The sequence below is a fragment of the Diabrotica undecimpunctata genome, chromosome 1, assembly GCF_040954645.1.
Source record: "Diabrotica undecimpunctata isolate CICGRU chromosome 1, icDiaUnde3, whole genome shotgun sequence".
Taxonomy (NCBI): Eukaryota; Metazoa; Arthropoda; class Insecta; order Coleoptera; family Chrysomelidae; genus Diabrotica; species Diabrotica undecimpunctata.
Genome location: NC_092803.1, coordinates 76,151,734 through 76,167,223, shown reverse-complemented (window position 1 = coordinate 76,167,223; position 15,490 = coordinate 76,151,734). Strand labels below are relative to the sequence as shown.

Genomic DNA, 15,490 nt, shown 5'->3' with positions numbered 1-15,490 from the left:
GTCGCCGCCTTCCTTCTTTCAGACAACGTCTCCAGTCCTTTCTGTTCTGCCATTCTCCATCTTTAAGGTCTCGTCTTTGCATGGCCTCGTCTACTTCATCCCTCCATGATCTTCGGGGTCTACCTCTTTTTCTCCTTCCTATTGGGCTCCAATCCGAAATCTTTGCTATCCACCTTGTATGATCTGTTCTTCTCACATGTCCATACCAAATTAAACGTTTTTCTTCGATGTAGCTGAGTATGTCTTGTTCTACTGCCATTCTTCGTTTTATCTCATCATTTCTGATGCGATCCATTTTTGTCACTCTGCAGCTTCTTCTCATAAACTCCATTTCAGTTGCTGTGATTTTGGACCTGTTTCGTTTATTTATTACCCAATTCTCTGCTCCATAGGTCATTATACTGCGTACCAAGGTGTTATAAATTCTCTTCTTTGTATTTCTGGTAATCTGTCCCACAGTACCCCGTTCATTTGTTTAATACATGTTCTTGTCTGTGCTAATCTGCTGGTTATCTCTTGCTCGGTGGTTCCATTTTTTAAAAGTATTAATCCTAAATATTTAAATATGTCAGTGCCGTTAATTTCCCTATTATCGTCCATTTTCAAGTTTCTCACTGGTTCTTGCTCTGTTGTTAAATATTCGGTATTGGCTAGATTTATTTCCAATCCCTTTTTTGTGTATTCCTTTTCTAATTTTCGGAGCATATAGTACAGATCTTCTTCATCTTGAGCCGTTACCACTTGGTCATCTGCAAAGCTTAATGTGTACAAGAAGTTGTCCCGGATTGGTATTCCCATCCTTTCACATTTTCTTTTTCATGGTTTTAATATTTGTTCGAGGAATATCTTGAACAGTGTCGAAGATGTAGAGCATCCCTGCAATAAGCCTTTTGTGGTTTTAAATTCGTTGGAGTATTTATTGCCGGTTTTAACTCTTACCTTGTTGTTGTTGTAAAGGTTTTTTACGGCTTCTATTAACCTCTGAGTTATTCCGATTTCCTTCATCGTGTTCCATAGTTGTTTTCTGGGGACCGTGTCAGATGCCTTTTTTAAATCTATGAATGCCATGTGTACTGGTCTATTTTTTGCCATTTTTTTTTCAATTAATTGTTGGAGTGTATATATATGTGATCTGTGCAAGATCTTCCTGCCGTGAAATCCGCCTGATCTTCTCCGATTTTATTTGGGATAGATTTTTCCAGTTTTTATTTTAGTATTTTTCCATATAGCCTGCCCATACATGGTATTACACTGATGCCTCTGTAATTCTCGCATTTCTTCTTATCTCCCTTTTTATGTATCGAGGTTATATATGCTTTGGACTATTCTTCTGGTATTTCGTTCAGGTTTATAGCGTTACTGAACATTTCGTGTATAATTCTGTGTAGTTTGTCCGTTCCGTACTTAATTAGTTCATTAACGATTCCTTCTGGTCCCCCTGTTCTGTGTCTGTCTCTATGAAATCTGGGCGGTTTTCTGTGAGTAGTTCTTTATAGTAGTCTTCCCACTATTTTTCTGATATGTATTGTATTTGGACCTTTTCGTTGTTATTCTTCCTTAAAGATTTCAGTATTTTCCAGGATTCCGAATTCCTTGTTCCTCCTATGTATTGTTTAATTTGTGCACATGTTTCTTCCTATTCTTCATTCTTTTCTTTTGCCCTTCCATGTTTTACTTCTCTGTTTTTTTCTTTGTACTTCTGTGTGTCTTCTGGGAATTGGGTGCTCATACTTTTCATATATAGAATTGTCTTCTCCTCAATACATTTTTTGGTTTCTTTGTTTATTTTTACTTTGTGTTGGGTATTTCTTTTCTCAAGTTTCCCCAAAGCTTCTAATGCCGTTTTTTTATGCTGTGTTTGACGTGCTGGTACGTTTCTTTGGCGTTTCTGAAACCGAAATCCTATAACTTCTGGTCCAGTCTTCTCTGGTATAGGTCCCTTATGGATTCCTCTTGAAGTAAATTTATGTTGAAATTCATTTTTTTTTTTTGTTCATTTTCTACTTGGTCTTCTTCGTGTTCTTTCTTCCTTCTAGTTTGGGTGTTCACCGTGTAGGGAAACCTTATTTGTGAAATTATTAATCGGTGATCAGTGCCACATTCGGCTCGTCTCTTTACTCGTGTATCTCTAATTTTGATAGTACTACTTTTGTACTGATCCTTTTCTGCTACCAGACTGTTATCCGTAGGGCCGTATACTCCCAGTATCACGATTTGCCTGCCATAGATTTCCATGATGAGTTTTACTATTCGTTCATTTATGGGTTCCCATGTTTTTATTGTTTTTACCCATTTTTTCTTGACTAGTATCCCCACTGCGGCAGCTGCTCTTTCTTCCTTCTTTTTCCCGCTCCAACAGTAGAAGATGCCATCTACAAATTGTGTACCATTTTCCTTTTTCTTGGTCTCAGTTGTTATCAAGATATCAAGGTCTTAAATTCTCTCATTAAAGTATCATCCTCTTAAATTCCTCTATCACCTCTTTGTCCTTAGTTCGCCATCCTTGGATGGCGGAATCCTCCAGGTGCTACACGTGATTTCCCTCTTTCTCTGTTTTTCTTTTCGACGTTGGCTGAAATTTAATACTGGGCTTCTCTTACCAAAAGCAGAATGCTCCCTCGGGAACTATATTGTTATTGTTCATCCTGCTTCTTGTACTTTCGCCTTTTGTTGTTTTTGCATGTGCCAGGATACTAAAGCCTGACGCCAAAACCCCCACTTTGGAGGACCTGCACTTTCAGCCGCCCATTCTGGATCCGACGCTGTTTGCAGCCGCCCACTCTGGATCAGACGCTGCGTGATTCTATACAAACCCTAAAATCCGGGGTCGCCACTTCCGCCATCTTCGCCGTACGGAAGATCTCCTTCTCCGCCGTGACTGCCGTTGTGGTCTTCATCCGTAACCCTGGACAAGGGACCCTAAGCAGGTACTAGTTTCCCTTGTCAGGAAACACCTGGAATCTGTGGGGGGCAGGAAATGATTCATTTTTTCCTGATAGGACTATCCAAGGAATTCCAAGGAGTTCCTACCCACTACCCAATTCGTTTTAACATACAAAACGGCTGCAGAAAAAATACTGTACTTAACACGATCCAAAAGTAATTTTACGAGACTCGCAGGATTCCAGAATTCCTACTCGTCTCGTAAAACATTACTTTCGAAACTTGTTACGTAAATTACCATATTTGCCACACAATCGCTAATATTTGGCATATGATATGGTTTTAATGTATAAAAAAAGCGATAAAAGAATACTCGAAAGTTGAGGAAAAAGCCTGCCTGCTCAGTTTTGAGATTGACAAAATTCATAACTGTCTGTCTCACGTTTTTCGTTCAGTATGGGTTGAATGGGAAAATCATTTATACTCCCTTCTGTCACTTTTAATCACTTCTGCCTGTGTTTGTGTTCTGTGTTAAGGTATTAGTTATTATATCTTAACTGTGTCTTCATCGCTTGAATATAAAAGTGTATTGAAATTAATGTATCATGCTGAAATAAACTTTGATTTGTAGTACAATAAACTTTATCTAAAGCTAATTTTTTTAAGAATATTCTCATACATTTTTGACACATTTCTTTTGTAAAAATTGTTAAATACTGCTGAGTTGTTTCGGAATTTGAATTAATTAGTGAAATATAGAGAATAATGAGAACATTTCATACAAGAACTCATTCAACGAATTATGAACAACATGATCTACTATCATACTGCATCGTATCTGATTGATGTGTTTGATCCAACTTTGTCTCTTTTTAGAAAAAAAAAATATTATCTTTAAATATCTAAGATAAAAGATTATTAAAACTGTTTTGTATTTATAATAATAATAATATTATTTATAATAATAATAGCTGAGAGTATGCTTGAGAATAACAACTACAAGCTATACTGGGCAAAATAGACAAACACTAAGCGATGTGGCAATAGGTAACAACAACAATAATCTGCGTGTTAAATACAACGAAAATATCGATAAGTACAGAGATCTGGAAATACAATTAAGGAGGTAATGGAGAATAGAAAGTACCCAGACGATACCTGTTATTCTTTCTACTACTAGAGTCATTGAGCGTTTCACTTTAAGAAAATAACATTGCAGAGATAGGGCCATGTATTTCTTATGGAGGATAGAAGCGCAGTGATGCCACGATGAACACAAGCACGATTCAGGGTTGTATAATTTGTATTTTCGTTTTCACAGACACGAATTAAATTAATGTTTTTTAACGTAATTGACCAAAAGTGCCCATTCGAAACAAGAGATGAAAAGTAGAGAAAATGATTTTAATTAAATAAATTAGTACCTATTTACAACAGATAATTTTATTTTATCTTATTTTAATTATAGTAACGACAGTTTATTTGTTTTTCGGTAAAAATATCATATACCATGAATCATAGAAATCAGTAGAAAATATTGCTTAGTTAAATCATGCACTTTGCCGGCTATTAAAGATTTAAAAGCAAATAAATGGACCGCTTGGAATGCATATATCTAATTACTAATTGCAACTTAAAATAATACGGTGTGCGTATGTCAGCGATTTTATGTCGTTCTCTGAGATTACATAATGATAATAAGGCTTTGTGCTTTGTGGTTCTTCAGTTGTTATTCTGACTTTACTTGTTGTTATTTTCTTAACGTGGAACACTGTATAGAAAACGTCAAAAAACTGGGTCTAAATGAACATCTCTATAAGACCATGCAGAAAGCTGTACTATTCTCGACGTCCAGATGAGTATGGAAATTTATATAGGACTCAATAACGTGGAAAGAGTCCAACCAGAGCCCAATCCTTTTGATACCGTAGGTATCTGGGATGAGTGAATTTTCCCTTAGAGGGAGTGTGAGCAGATTTCCTTAACTGAATTATTATATACATAATTATGTAAGATATGTTTAAATCGTTTATAAATCTAAATTAGGAAAAAGGATTAAGGAATTATTAAAAAGGAAATTATGAATTATAAAAAAAAATTAATATACACAAAAACAATATAAAATTTTCCCGGGTTATTTTGCCTTGTTCTATTTGGATTAGTTATAACAGTATCTAACAAGCCTTTAAAACATTACGATATTGAAAAAATAACATATTGACTTATCCCACGAAGACTGTGGTAACTCATTTTTTATGTAATTGAGATAATTATAAACATATATTTACATCATTACCAAAATTCACTAATCCATAAAATTGATGTTTTTATAGCATTAAGTAATACTTTTAATAATGATCATACAGGAGTCAAACAGTTTTATTACAGAAATGGTCATAAGTGACTTTTGAATGAGTTACTATAGTTTTCGATGTAGATATTTTTAAAGTAATAAATTCCAAAATTATTTGTTTCTCAACTTTATTTATATAAAATACTACATTTTGAAGAAGTTACTGATCTAATTTGCAGTTTTGTATTTCGCTTTTCTTTGCTCTCAACTGAATCAACTTCGTGCTCGACTTTAAACGGTACATAAGATTTGTATAAAATCCACAGTACGTTGTGGGTATTTTGCTAGTAATACACAGCCACAGTTATCCTTTTGGCTTTTCTTCTTCAATTGGTAATGGTGCATCATACAGTTTCGGTGGAAATTTGATGGTTGTGGGAAGCGGTCTTCTGCATTTTCGATTTAATTTTATGTCACAACTTTTAAAACCATAACCGAATTCGTTAAAATTATAGATTATTAAACTTTTATTGATTTATGTTCGTTGTCAACTTTCCAATTTTCGATCAGTCAATTGTTTAAAGTTAAAAAAATTATCTTGGGACATTTCCATAACATCATAAACTCTTCCTGTAGTTTTAACTATTCTGACTAATGTGATCCACTGCTCTGGTACGTTTATACAACCTATTACCTTTTCTTTGCGTACACTGTCACCTTTGTTCTGATTGTGGCCTTTTTTCTAGAAATCTGTGAACAACATCGATGTGACAATGTGCAGCAGCAAAAGCAAACATTGAAAACACAAAACGATTCCTATTTTGTCTCCCACAGTTAATTATTTTAAGTTATCATTTTAACACTATATTTTGCATCGAGATCTAAAAATTTACAAAGCCAAATGGCAATTTTTTTGGACCTCTTTTAGCCACTTGCTTATGCCAGACATAGCAGTAACCCTGATTATTTCCAATTCTTCTTCTTAAATCAAGTCCTATCAAGTCCCCTTGACGTTGGCGATTAACATGGCGAAACTGTCTCTGTCTTGAGCTATTCTAAAGAGTTGCTCAGCTTTCCTCATTCCTGTCCACTCCCTGATATTCTTCAACCAAGAGGCCTGCTTTCTACCAATTCCTCTGCGTCCTTCGATTTTACCCATCATAATAAGTTGAAGAATATTATATCGGTCTCCACTTACTACGTGTCCAAAATAGGCTATTTTTCTACATTTGATGTTATCAAGCAGCTCGCGAGCAGCATTTGCTCTCTCAAGGACTGTCACATTTGTCAGCATAGCCGTCCATGGAATTTTTAGTATATGAATGTGCAGCCACATTTCAAAGGCCTCCAGACGATTAATGATGGATATTTTTAATGTCCATGCTTCGACACCGTATAAGAGGACTGGCCAAATGTAGCATTTAACCATGCGCTTTCGAAGTTGAAGTTGCAAGTTATCATTACAGAATACTCGTTGTACAGTTGCAATACTCGTTGTACAATCGGTACATTTTCTGGATATTAAGCCCTTCTTCAAAGTACGTCTTCGTCGTATTCTTACGCGTATAAGCTTACTACAGAAAACTGATTTATGTGATTTTTTACATTGTCTATAGTTGTGTTTTATAAATTATGAACATGTCTACTTGTGCTTTATAGATTATGAAAAGGCTTTTGACAAAGTCAAACACGATCAGCTAATAGAATGCTTGCAAAAAAAGAACCTGGATCCAAACGACATTAATACAATACGTGAACTCTACTGGAACCAAAACGCCTTTGTCAGAACTGAAATGGGTGATACTGAAACCATAAACATCCAAAGAGGAGTTGGACAAAGTTGTATACTATCACCATTATTATTCAACTTATACTCAGAGGACATCTTTGCACATGCTCTAGATGAAGCACAAGAAGGAATAAAAGTCAATGGAAAAATCGTGAACAATATCAGGTATGCCGATGATACAGTACTGATTGCTAGCAGTGAAGAAGAACTACAAATTCTGTTAACCAAAGTAGTGCGAGAAGGAGAACTATACGGCCTTAAGGTGAATGTAAAAAAACCAAAACAATGGTAATTTCAAAAAAACACACACCAGTTATAAACATACTAGTCAACAACAATCTAGTTGAACAGGTGAAAAAGTTTAAGTATCTAGGCTGTTGGATACATGAAACCTTAGACCAAGAACAAGAGGTTAAAGGTAGAATAGAACAGGCAAGAAACACCTTCTTAAAGATGCGACAGTTAGATGCGAAGATAAGCTTAAGAAATAGAATAAGAAACGAGGAAGTTCGTAGACGAACCGGAGTGGAAGAAATTATCAAACATATTACAAGGCAAAAATGGAGATGGGCAGGACATGTTGCAAGAATGAAAGACGACAATTGGACAAAAAAATTGCTTGAGTGGAGACCACATGCTGACAAGCGAAGCCGAGGAAGACCCCCAACGCGATGGACCGACGACCTCAAAAGAATCGTGACCAATTGGACAGCAGAGGCGCAGAACAGAAGCAGATGGAAAAGTCTAGAGGAGGCCTATGTTCAACAATGGACAACTCAGGGCTGATTGATGATGATATAGTGTACTATTACACGGCGTGGAAGCTTGGACGTTAACAGGTCAGCTCGTTACGACGTTTCGAGAGCTTTGAGATGTGGGTATTTCGTCGTATGCTGAAAATTCCATGGACCGACCGCGTTAGAAATGAAGAAGTTTTAAGGCGTATGAATAGAGAACTTGAACTCACAGAAATTATGAAGAAGCGTAAAACGTCTTATCTTGGACACATATTTAGACATGACAGGTATAACTTCCTTCAGCTTATTATAGAAGGGAAAATCCAAAGGGAAAGCCCAAAATAGGGAAGACTTTGCAGAGGTCATCGCCAAAATTCGCTAAGAGGACGGCACCTAAAGAAGAAGAATAGTTGTGTTGATAGTTTATGTCCTCTGTTATTGTGTTTTCGACGTTTATCTTACTCTAATGATCCACCTTCTTTCACCTTTCTTATTGCTGTAGTGATCTAAGTTTCTGAAACGTTAAGGTTTTCCAAAAACATAGTTTTGCAAACCTCTTTCCGACTAGCAATAAACTTCCACTTTCTCGTATGAGCTTCTAAATTCCAAAACTCATTGAAAAAAAGGTCTCTATCTTCTCTAGCTATTTTGGTAGCACATTTTATTCAAAATGTGTTTGCGTATGGTGCACCTGTCTGTCTTTCTTTAATTTTAATATCTTATCGATTTTCATGTTCCCAGATTTAGACTAGTTTTAGATTTTTCATTCACCCACTCACTAACGTTCTTAATTATTTTCCTACTTACTCTCTCTATATTGTCCCTGTTTCTTCTCTTTCTATTTGTGGTTGCCTCAGTTATATTCTTATTAGATTCAATTATTACTCCAGGAATGTATTCCTCTGCTGTCAGAATGTAATCTGGGTCTACATAAAATGGTTCCTCATAGATAAATTAAACACAAAAGAGATAAATAAATAATAATTTTTCATGCAGAATTTATATCTCATTCGTCTTTTTGTAGTTGCTTTCTTCGACAATACTTACAGCAATATGTTTATGTTACCTTAAAAAAATAAGTAGGTTTCTACTTTGTTGTTATTATTTTAAATAAAGTTTATTATGAATTTACCTTAAAAGAACGATAAGAAATATCCGTTTCAATGTTTTTATAGTTATAACAAAACTTAACTTTTGAACACAACCTTAAACTAGTGCCGAATATCGTAGTAACTCATGTTCATTGCCTCGGATAACAACGAAGACTATCGTAACTCAAGATACGGTGATTTTCTACGGTTGTTTTTCATAAATCACTGATACTATAAAATGCGTACACGTAATATTGGTTTTATAACTATATTTACTGAGATACAATTTTTTCCTAGGTAAGAGATCATTATGTTGTATTGTTTTGCGTTCGTAACACAAAAAGTGGAAAATTTTAGTTACTACAGTCTTCGTTGGATCAGTTGATATTATAACATATTAATACGTAGACGTATACGTAGCCGAACATATAATACGATGTTATACTAATAATAAATGATCTCATGCTTTGTAGGGTTTGTTTTATAATGAAAATTATGATGATTTGATAGAGCTGTATAATCGTATTTCTTTTACAAAAAGATAAACGTTAACTGACTAAATATAATGCGAATACTGTCTTTTGGCGTTTTATTCACATATGTAAAACTAAAATATATACAAAATGGTCAGACCACACACGCTCAGGTCACTAATCCATCTCACAAGACTCTCGAGATGCCATATGTTGGGGTTTGAAAATCATAATATTACGGCTCGTCCTCCAAAGGAGCAGGGTCAATGGTTGGTTTGTTACAATATAAATGTATAAAATACAAACAAGAAATAAATAATGATTATTTATTTATTGATAACAAATGGGACAAACCCACTCTCAAAAATATACAATAATGCAGTAGAACCTAATTTAAATCACATTCTAAAAGTAGAATACAAACAACGAAAAAAGAACATGAGTTAACAATAAAAGAACACAAGCAATACAATGGCTTAATATTGAAATGCATATGCAAACCTAGATTTTGTCCATAATTGCTGTTTTGTAATAATTTTAGCATAAAAATTTGGTCGGTTGTTGTTCTTCCATGTCTGCAATCAGCCTGACATTCTCCTACCAACTCTTTTTCGTAAACAGCCCTGTCGAAACTGAAGATATAAAAACTGATTGAGACAACATCAAAACAAATGTAATAGGGGCAGCAGATGAAACAATACAACAAAGGCAAAAGAGCGAATCAAAAGAGTAATTTGATGAAGAATGCAAGGTCAAAAACAGAGAACAAATAAGCTCGAATGATATAGATACAAATCGGAACAGATGAAAAACTAAATGAATACAAACGGAAAAACATGAAGCGACACTATATAAAAAGAAATTATCAGAATGGATAATAGAGCAAATGGAAGCAAATAACAGAGACAACTTCTTCTTCTTCTTCTTAAAGTGCCTATCCGTTCCGGACGTTGGCGATCATCACGGCTATCTTCACTTTGCTTATTGCAGCGCGGAATAGTTCAGTGGTAGTCGTGTTATACCACTTTCGCAAATTTTGAAGCCAGGAAGTGCGTCTTCTTCCCGGTCCTCTCTTACCATTTACTTTCCCTTGAAGAATCAGCTGGAGAAGGCCGTAACGTTCTTGATTTCTCATTACATGACCTAGATATTCCAACTTTTTAGTTTTGACGGTCATGAGAATTTCACATTATTTCCCCATTCTACGCAGGACCTCCACATTAGTAACTCTGTCAACCCAGGATATACGTAAGATGCGCCTATAACACCACATTTCGAAAGCTTCGAGCCGATTCATAGATGCAACAGTCAGTGTCCATGCTTCCATTCCGTAGAGCAGAACTGTGAATATGTAGCAGAGACAACAACAAACTAAAACTGTATAGATATGTTAAAAAACAGTAAAGAAAACTGGTGAGATCATTTCTTGTATAAAATAATTTGTATAAAATTAAACAATGTAGAAATATTGGGGTAGTAGTGCTAAGGAATGAAAGACGTAAAGAAGAAAACCCTCCCACATACAAGGAAATTATTGAAACAGTGAAAAGGTTTCATAATGCTTTGCTTGCTTCTGCCACAGCTGCGATTACATTAATAGATTTCAAAGTAATTAAAACATTAACAATCATTTGTTTTTCTTTACGGCTGAATCTTTCACCTATACGTCTCATTCCAGGAGACTGGTAAAGATCCATATTGCAGAAAAAAATCTTAAAAAAGTTTTCAAAAGAAAAATATGTAAAAAATTATATGAAAGGTAATAAATAATGAAAAGAACAAACTGAATGGTTTTGGAGCCACGGTTTCAAAAACCTGAGCCAGAAGATTACACGAATGGAAGAAGAACAATAAATCAGTCGGCTGCGGTACGATCATGCTCGAAATATTATGTTTATTTGGAATTAGGCCAGAATTAATTCTAATGAAAATTGCATTTTTAGCTAATGTTTTCACATTAGTTTAATTACAATTAATTTAATTTTCATAACAATGAATTGCGGCTTAATCCCAAATAAACATAATTGTTAGTTTGAAAACTTTTACCATTCAGATTTCATACACTATTTTAATATTACTATTCAAAATTACCATTTTATTTCTATTACTAAGTTCCCCAGCCAATGAATATTCTTAATATTTTGTCCTTGATCTGTTTGACCTTTTCTTTAATTGAGAATCTTCTCAGTTCTTATCTCTACTTCAATTCACTTTCGGTATTTTTTACCATCAACATATCAGTAATGTACATTAAATAGCAAAGAATGTATCCTCAACATTATTCTTTTATTTAAACAACACTTAACAGAATAGATATATGTTAATATATTATTATAAAGGCTAATATATTATTTCCAGAACATGCAAACCTCCAAGGAACACACCATTCTTATCTAGGACTAAATGCACTAGAATCAAAAACCGACCGGCTACCACCAACTTACAACTATGGCGAACACTGCACATCTAGTTCGTAGACAAAGCTCACGCGATTTAAATCCTCAACGTTCACTAGATCGCCTAGAACTACGAGAAATGCGAGGCCGCCTAGTGGTCGAAAATGGTAACACTGGTGTAGCATATGGCGCCACCAATGCCGCATTTGTCGAAGATGCAAGTCCGAGCAGTAAGATCAAGTCGAATTATAGCAGCAAAAGGTAAATGAAGTTTAATTTATTAAATTTTTCTTTCTATTTATTTATCGTTCTATCGGTCTATTTATTTATTATTCTAAAGCTAAGCTGTCAATCACTACTAAAGTTGTCTTTTTAGATTTACAAATTACATATTTATTTCATTGCATTAGAGAGTGAAACTACGTAGGGTCCAGTGTTGAGTCAATTCTATTTTCCAAGGATTTCAATGAATATTTGCAATTTGCCGTTTTGAAAATCTTCTCAGTGCCCTCTCCTCAAGAGAAGTTGGCTCCTACAATTGCAAACTCTTCTCTGCCTTTAGTTGTTCTTATTAGCTGTTCAAAATTTATCCCTATCCATTGTCGGATCTTTCTTAGCCACGACAGACTTTTTTCCTAAAGACTGTTTCAAGTTAAGAATTCACAACTGAACAGATAGGCCAGTGCATTTCTTACGGGCGTATGTTGCCAATAGTTCACGGGACTATGCAGGGCCGGCCGAAATAACCCATTCTTTATTTATATTCAAATTTTTATTTATATTTTCCAATGTTAATCAAATTTATTTTAAAAAGATAGGTACGTATCTATTTAATAAGCTTAACGACTACAATTACTTATAAATATGGTTACATTTTCAGGGAAGTGATTTTAAAGATTATTAGAAAAATGTCTTTATTAGTGGTTAAAATATTAGGTTTTACGCAATTGGTTAATTATTATGGCACAGGTAATTCTGACAGCTTAGGTGTCAACTCTCAAAATTATTTATAAAATATTACTTTCACAATAGTTAATAAATAGAAAGCAATAATAATTAAGATATTGTGCTTAAACTTCCATTATCGGGCAAGCCGGGCTAACAGGCCCTAACAGTAAACAATATTGATTACTTTATAATTGACTATTAATAGTTTTCTAATTCTCTTTATGTACTTAGTCATTCCAAACAATAGTGTCATTTGGAAAGCACATTTGGAAAGCAGACAGATTTATGAGTTATAGATAAATGAGCGGTATGTTTTTCAAAATAGTGTAATTAGGTGAAGTGGAGATTATATGTTTGTCTGTATACATAAGCCCAAACTGCCCGATTACGTTTTTAAATTCTTCTGCCCGGACAAGGGTTAAGGCATAACCATCGCGCACTCAAATCTCAAGTGTAAAAAATTATATTGTTAAAATGGATCCAGTTTTGCCGTTTAAAAGTGGTCAAATTTTACATCTGAGTGCTAAAAAAGTGATCTTAAACGTAGTGAGATACCACATTAATTTGCTTCGAGATGAAAGTCAACGTATTGTATTCGACAAAGTATCCGCGATGACAGGAGTGTCAGTTCGTACGATTCAAAAAATCGTACAGGAAGACAAAGAAGGTGAGCTTTCTGAGGTAAAAACAAACAGAAAAAGAACCCGTTGCCGAAACAACTCCAGAGACTATACTTACGATGAAGGTGTTCGTATCGGCGTTCGTCGAACAGTGCATAGTTTTTTTTTTTGAAAACATTCCTCCTACTTTGAATCGTCTTCTGCCAAAAGTGAACCAAGACGAAAACTTGCCAAATTTTACCCGCAGTACAATGTACAGGTTGTTAAAAGACATGAACTTTGTTTATGCAAAACGTGATAAAAGTGCCGTGCTAATAGAACGTCCTGATATAATTGCATGGAGGCATGGATATTTAAGGGCCATTAAACAATATCGGGCTGAGGGCTATGACATTGTGTATTTGGATGAGTCATGGGTCAATGTGGGGCACTCGGTTTCCAGAGAATGGAAAGACAAAACCGTCACCTCGGCAAGAGATGCGTTCATAAAAGGGCTAAGTACTGGACTAAAGCATCCCACTCAGCGTGGACCACGTTTCATCCTTGTCCATGCCGGAAGTGAAAATGGTTTTGTAAACGGTGCTGAAATGTTTTTCCTTGCAAAAAAAAACAGCGCTGATTATCACGACGAAATGGACGGTCCGTGTTTTGAGAACTGGTTTGAAAACAAACTGTTGCCCAACTTAGTTCGAAAAACGGTTATTGTTATGGACAATGCTCCATATCATAGTGTAAAAACCGAGTTGTTGCCTAACCAATCGTGGAATAAGAATAACATTATGGACTGGTTAAGACAAAAAGACATATTTTTTGAAGAAAATTATCTGAAGTGCGAGCTTTTGGAGGTAGTCGCGCAATTTAAACAAAATTTTGATAATTACAAAATTGAAGAACTTTGTAAACAACAAAATAATGTCAAAGTGCTTCGTTTGCCTCCATACCATTGCGAATTAAATCCAATTGAAATGGTATGGAGCCAAGTAAAAAGGCATGTGGCCGTAAATAACAGCACCTTCAAAGCGAAGGATATGGAGGACCTCATAAAAAAAGCGTTTTCAAATGTTACGTCTGATAACTGGAAAAACTATATTCAACATGTAATGACTCTGGAGAAAAAATTTTGGGAAGTGGACGGTCTAATGGAAGACGTAACTCCCATAGTTATAGATTTATATGATAGTAGTGACAATTCCGATTTGGATATGGACGAAGAATGTACATAGTTTTTGATAATTGTAATATTGTAAATATATAAATGTCAAACTAAAAAACCAAATAATTTGTTACATTTCTATGGTTCTGTTGTATTTTTTTTAAAATATACAGAAGTTTTTATTGTTTTTTTATGTTTTTTACTGACACTAATAATATCTACCACAATACTCACTCAATTTGTTCATTAAACAATTAAGAATATTTTTAAGAGTCTGATGATGACCTAAGCCGAAATTTAATAAATAACTGTTGTGAGAAAAAGACATGTCTTTAATTTTTATTTTTCAAAAAAACAAAAAAAATTTAAAGTTACCTAAGTGAAAAAACGTCTAATGTGCAATATAACATGCAGTTCGGCCCTGCTTTTTCGCTGCAACTCCACTACTCTCGCCTATCTCAGTCTATCGGTAGTTCTGGCATCACCGCTTCCCATAAGGCTCCTTTATGAATTCTTAACTTGACACAGACTATAGACTTATCTTTCCTAATGCTCTCTTTGCCTCAATATTTCCTTTCACTATTAGTTGAGAATATTGATACTTATTATTTCTCAGTATATGGATTAGCTATGATGTTTTTCTAATTTTCACTATGTTGAAAACTTTTTGGTTATTTGCCTATTCTTCTTCTATACTTCTTCGTTTGAGGTATGAAATACCTCTTCTAATTCTTCGTTCATACAATCTTGAGGATTCTCCGGTAGAGCCACATTTCAAAGGCCTCTAATTTATTTACAATTAATTTTGTTTTAAGTGCATAGAGAAGAGTCGACCAGACGTAGCATTTTAATAAACGTAGTCGAATTTCGAGTTTTATTCGAAAATCACATAGCATTCTTTTGATTTTTTTTCGAAAGACTGTCTGGTCTGTTATTTCTAGATCAGGATTTAGGCTACTATCGATCCAAAATCCCAGGTACTTGAACTTGTTGACCTGTTTTAAAATGTTTCCGTTTATTTTGCAAGGTTGAGGTACCCTTTGGTTTTTTGCGGATTGACATCACTTTGGTTTTTTTAATGTTTATTTTCATACCAAATTGCTCACA

The 15,490-nt window shown here is 34.7% G+C and overlaps 1 protein-coding gene across 1 annotated transcript in view; it reads left to right on the top strand.

Moving 5' to 3' along the window:
• Positions 1–15,490, top strand: part of LOC140450765 (sodium-dependent neutral amino acid transporter B(0)AT3) — a 91,944-nt gene that overhangs the window by 19,934 nt on the left and 56,520 nt on the right. Inside the window, exon 2 of the mRNA XM_072544439.1 lies at positions 11,625–11,923. Within this exon, the coding sequence (XP_072400540.1) occupies positions 11,715–11,923 (209 nt within the window). The 5' untranslated portion in view covers positions 11,625–11,714. The remainder of the gene's footprint in view (positions 1–11,624; positions 11,924–15,490) is intronic.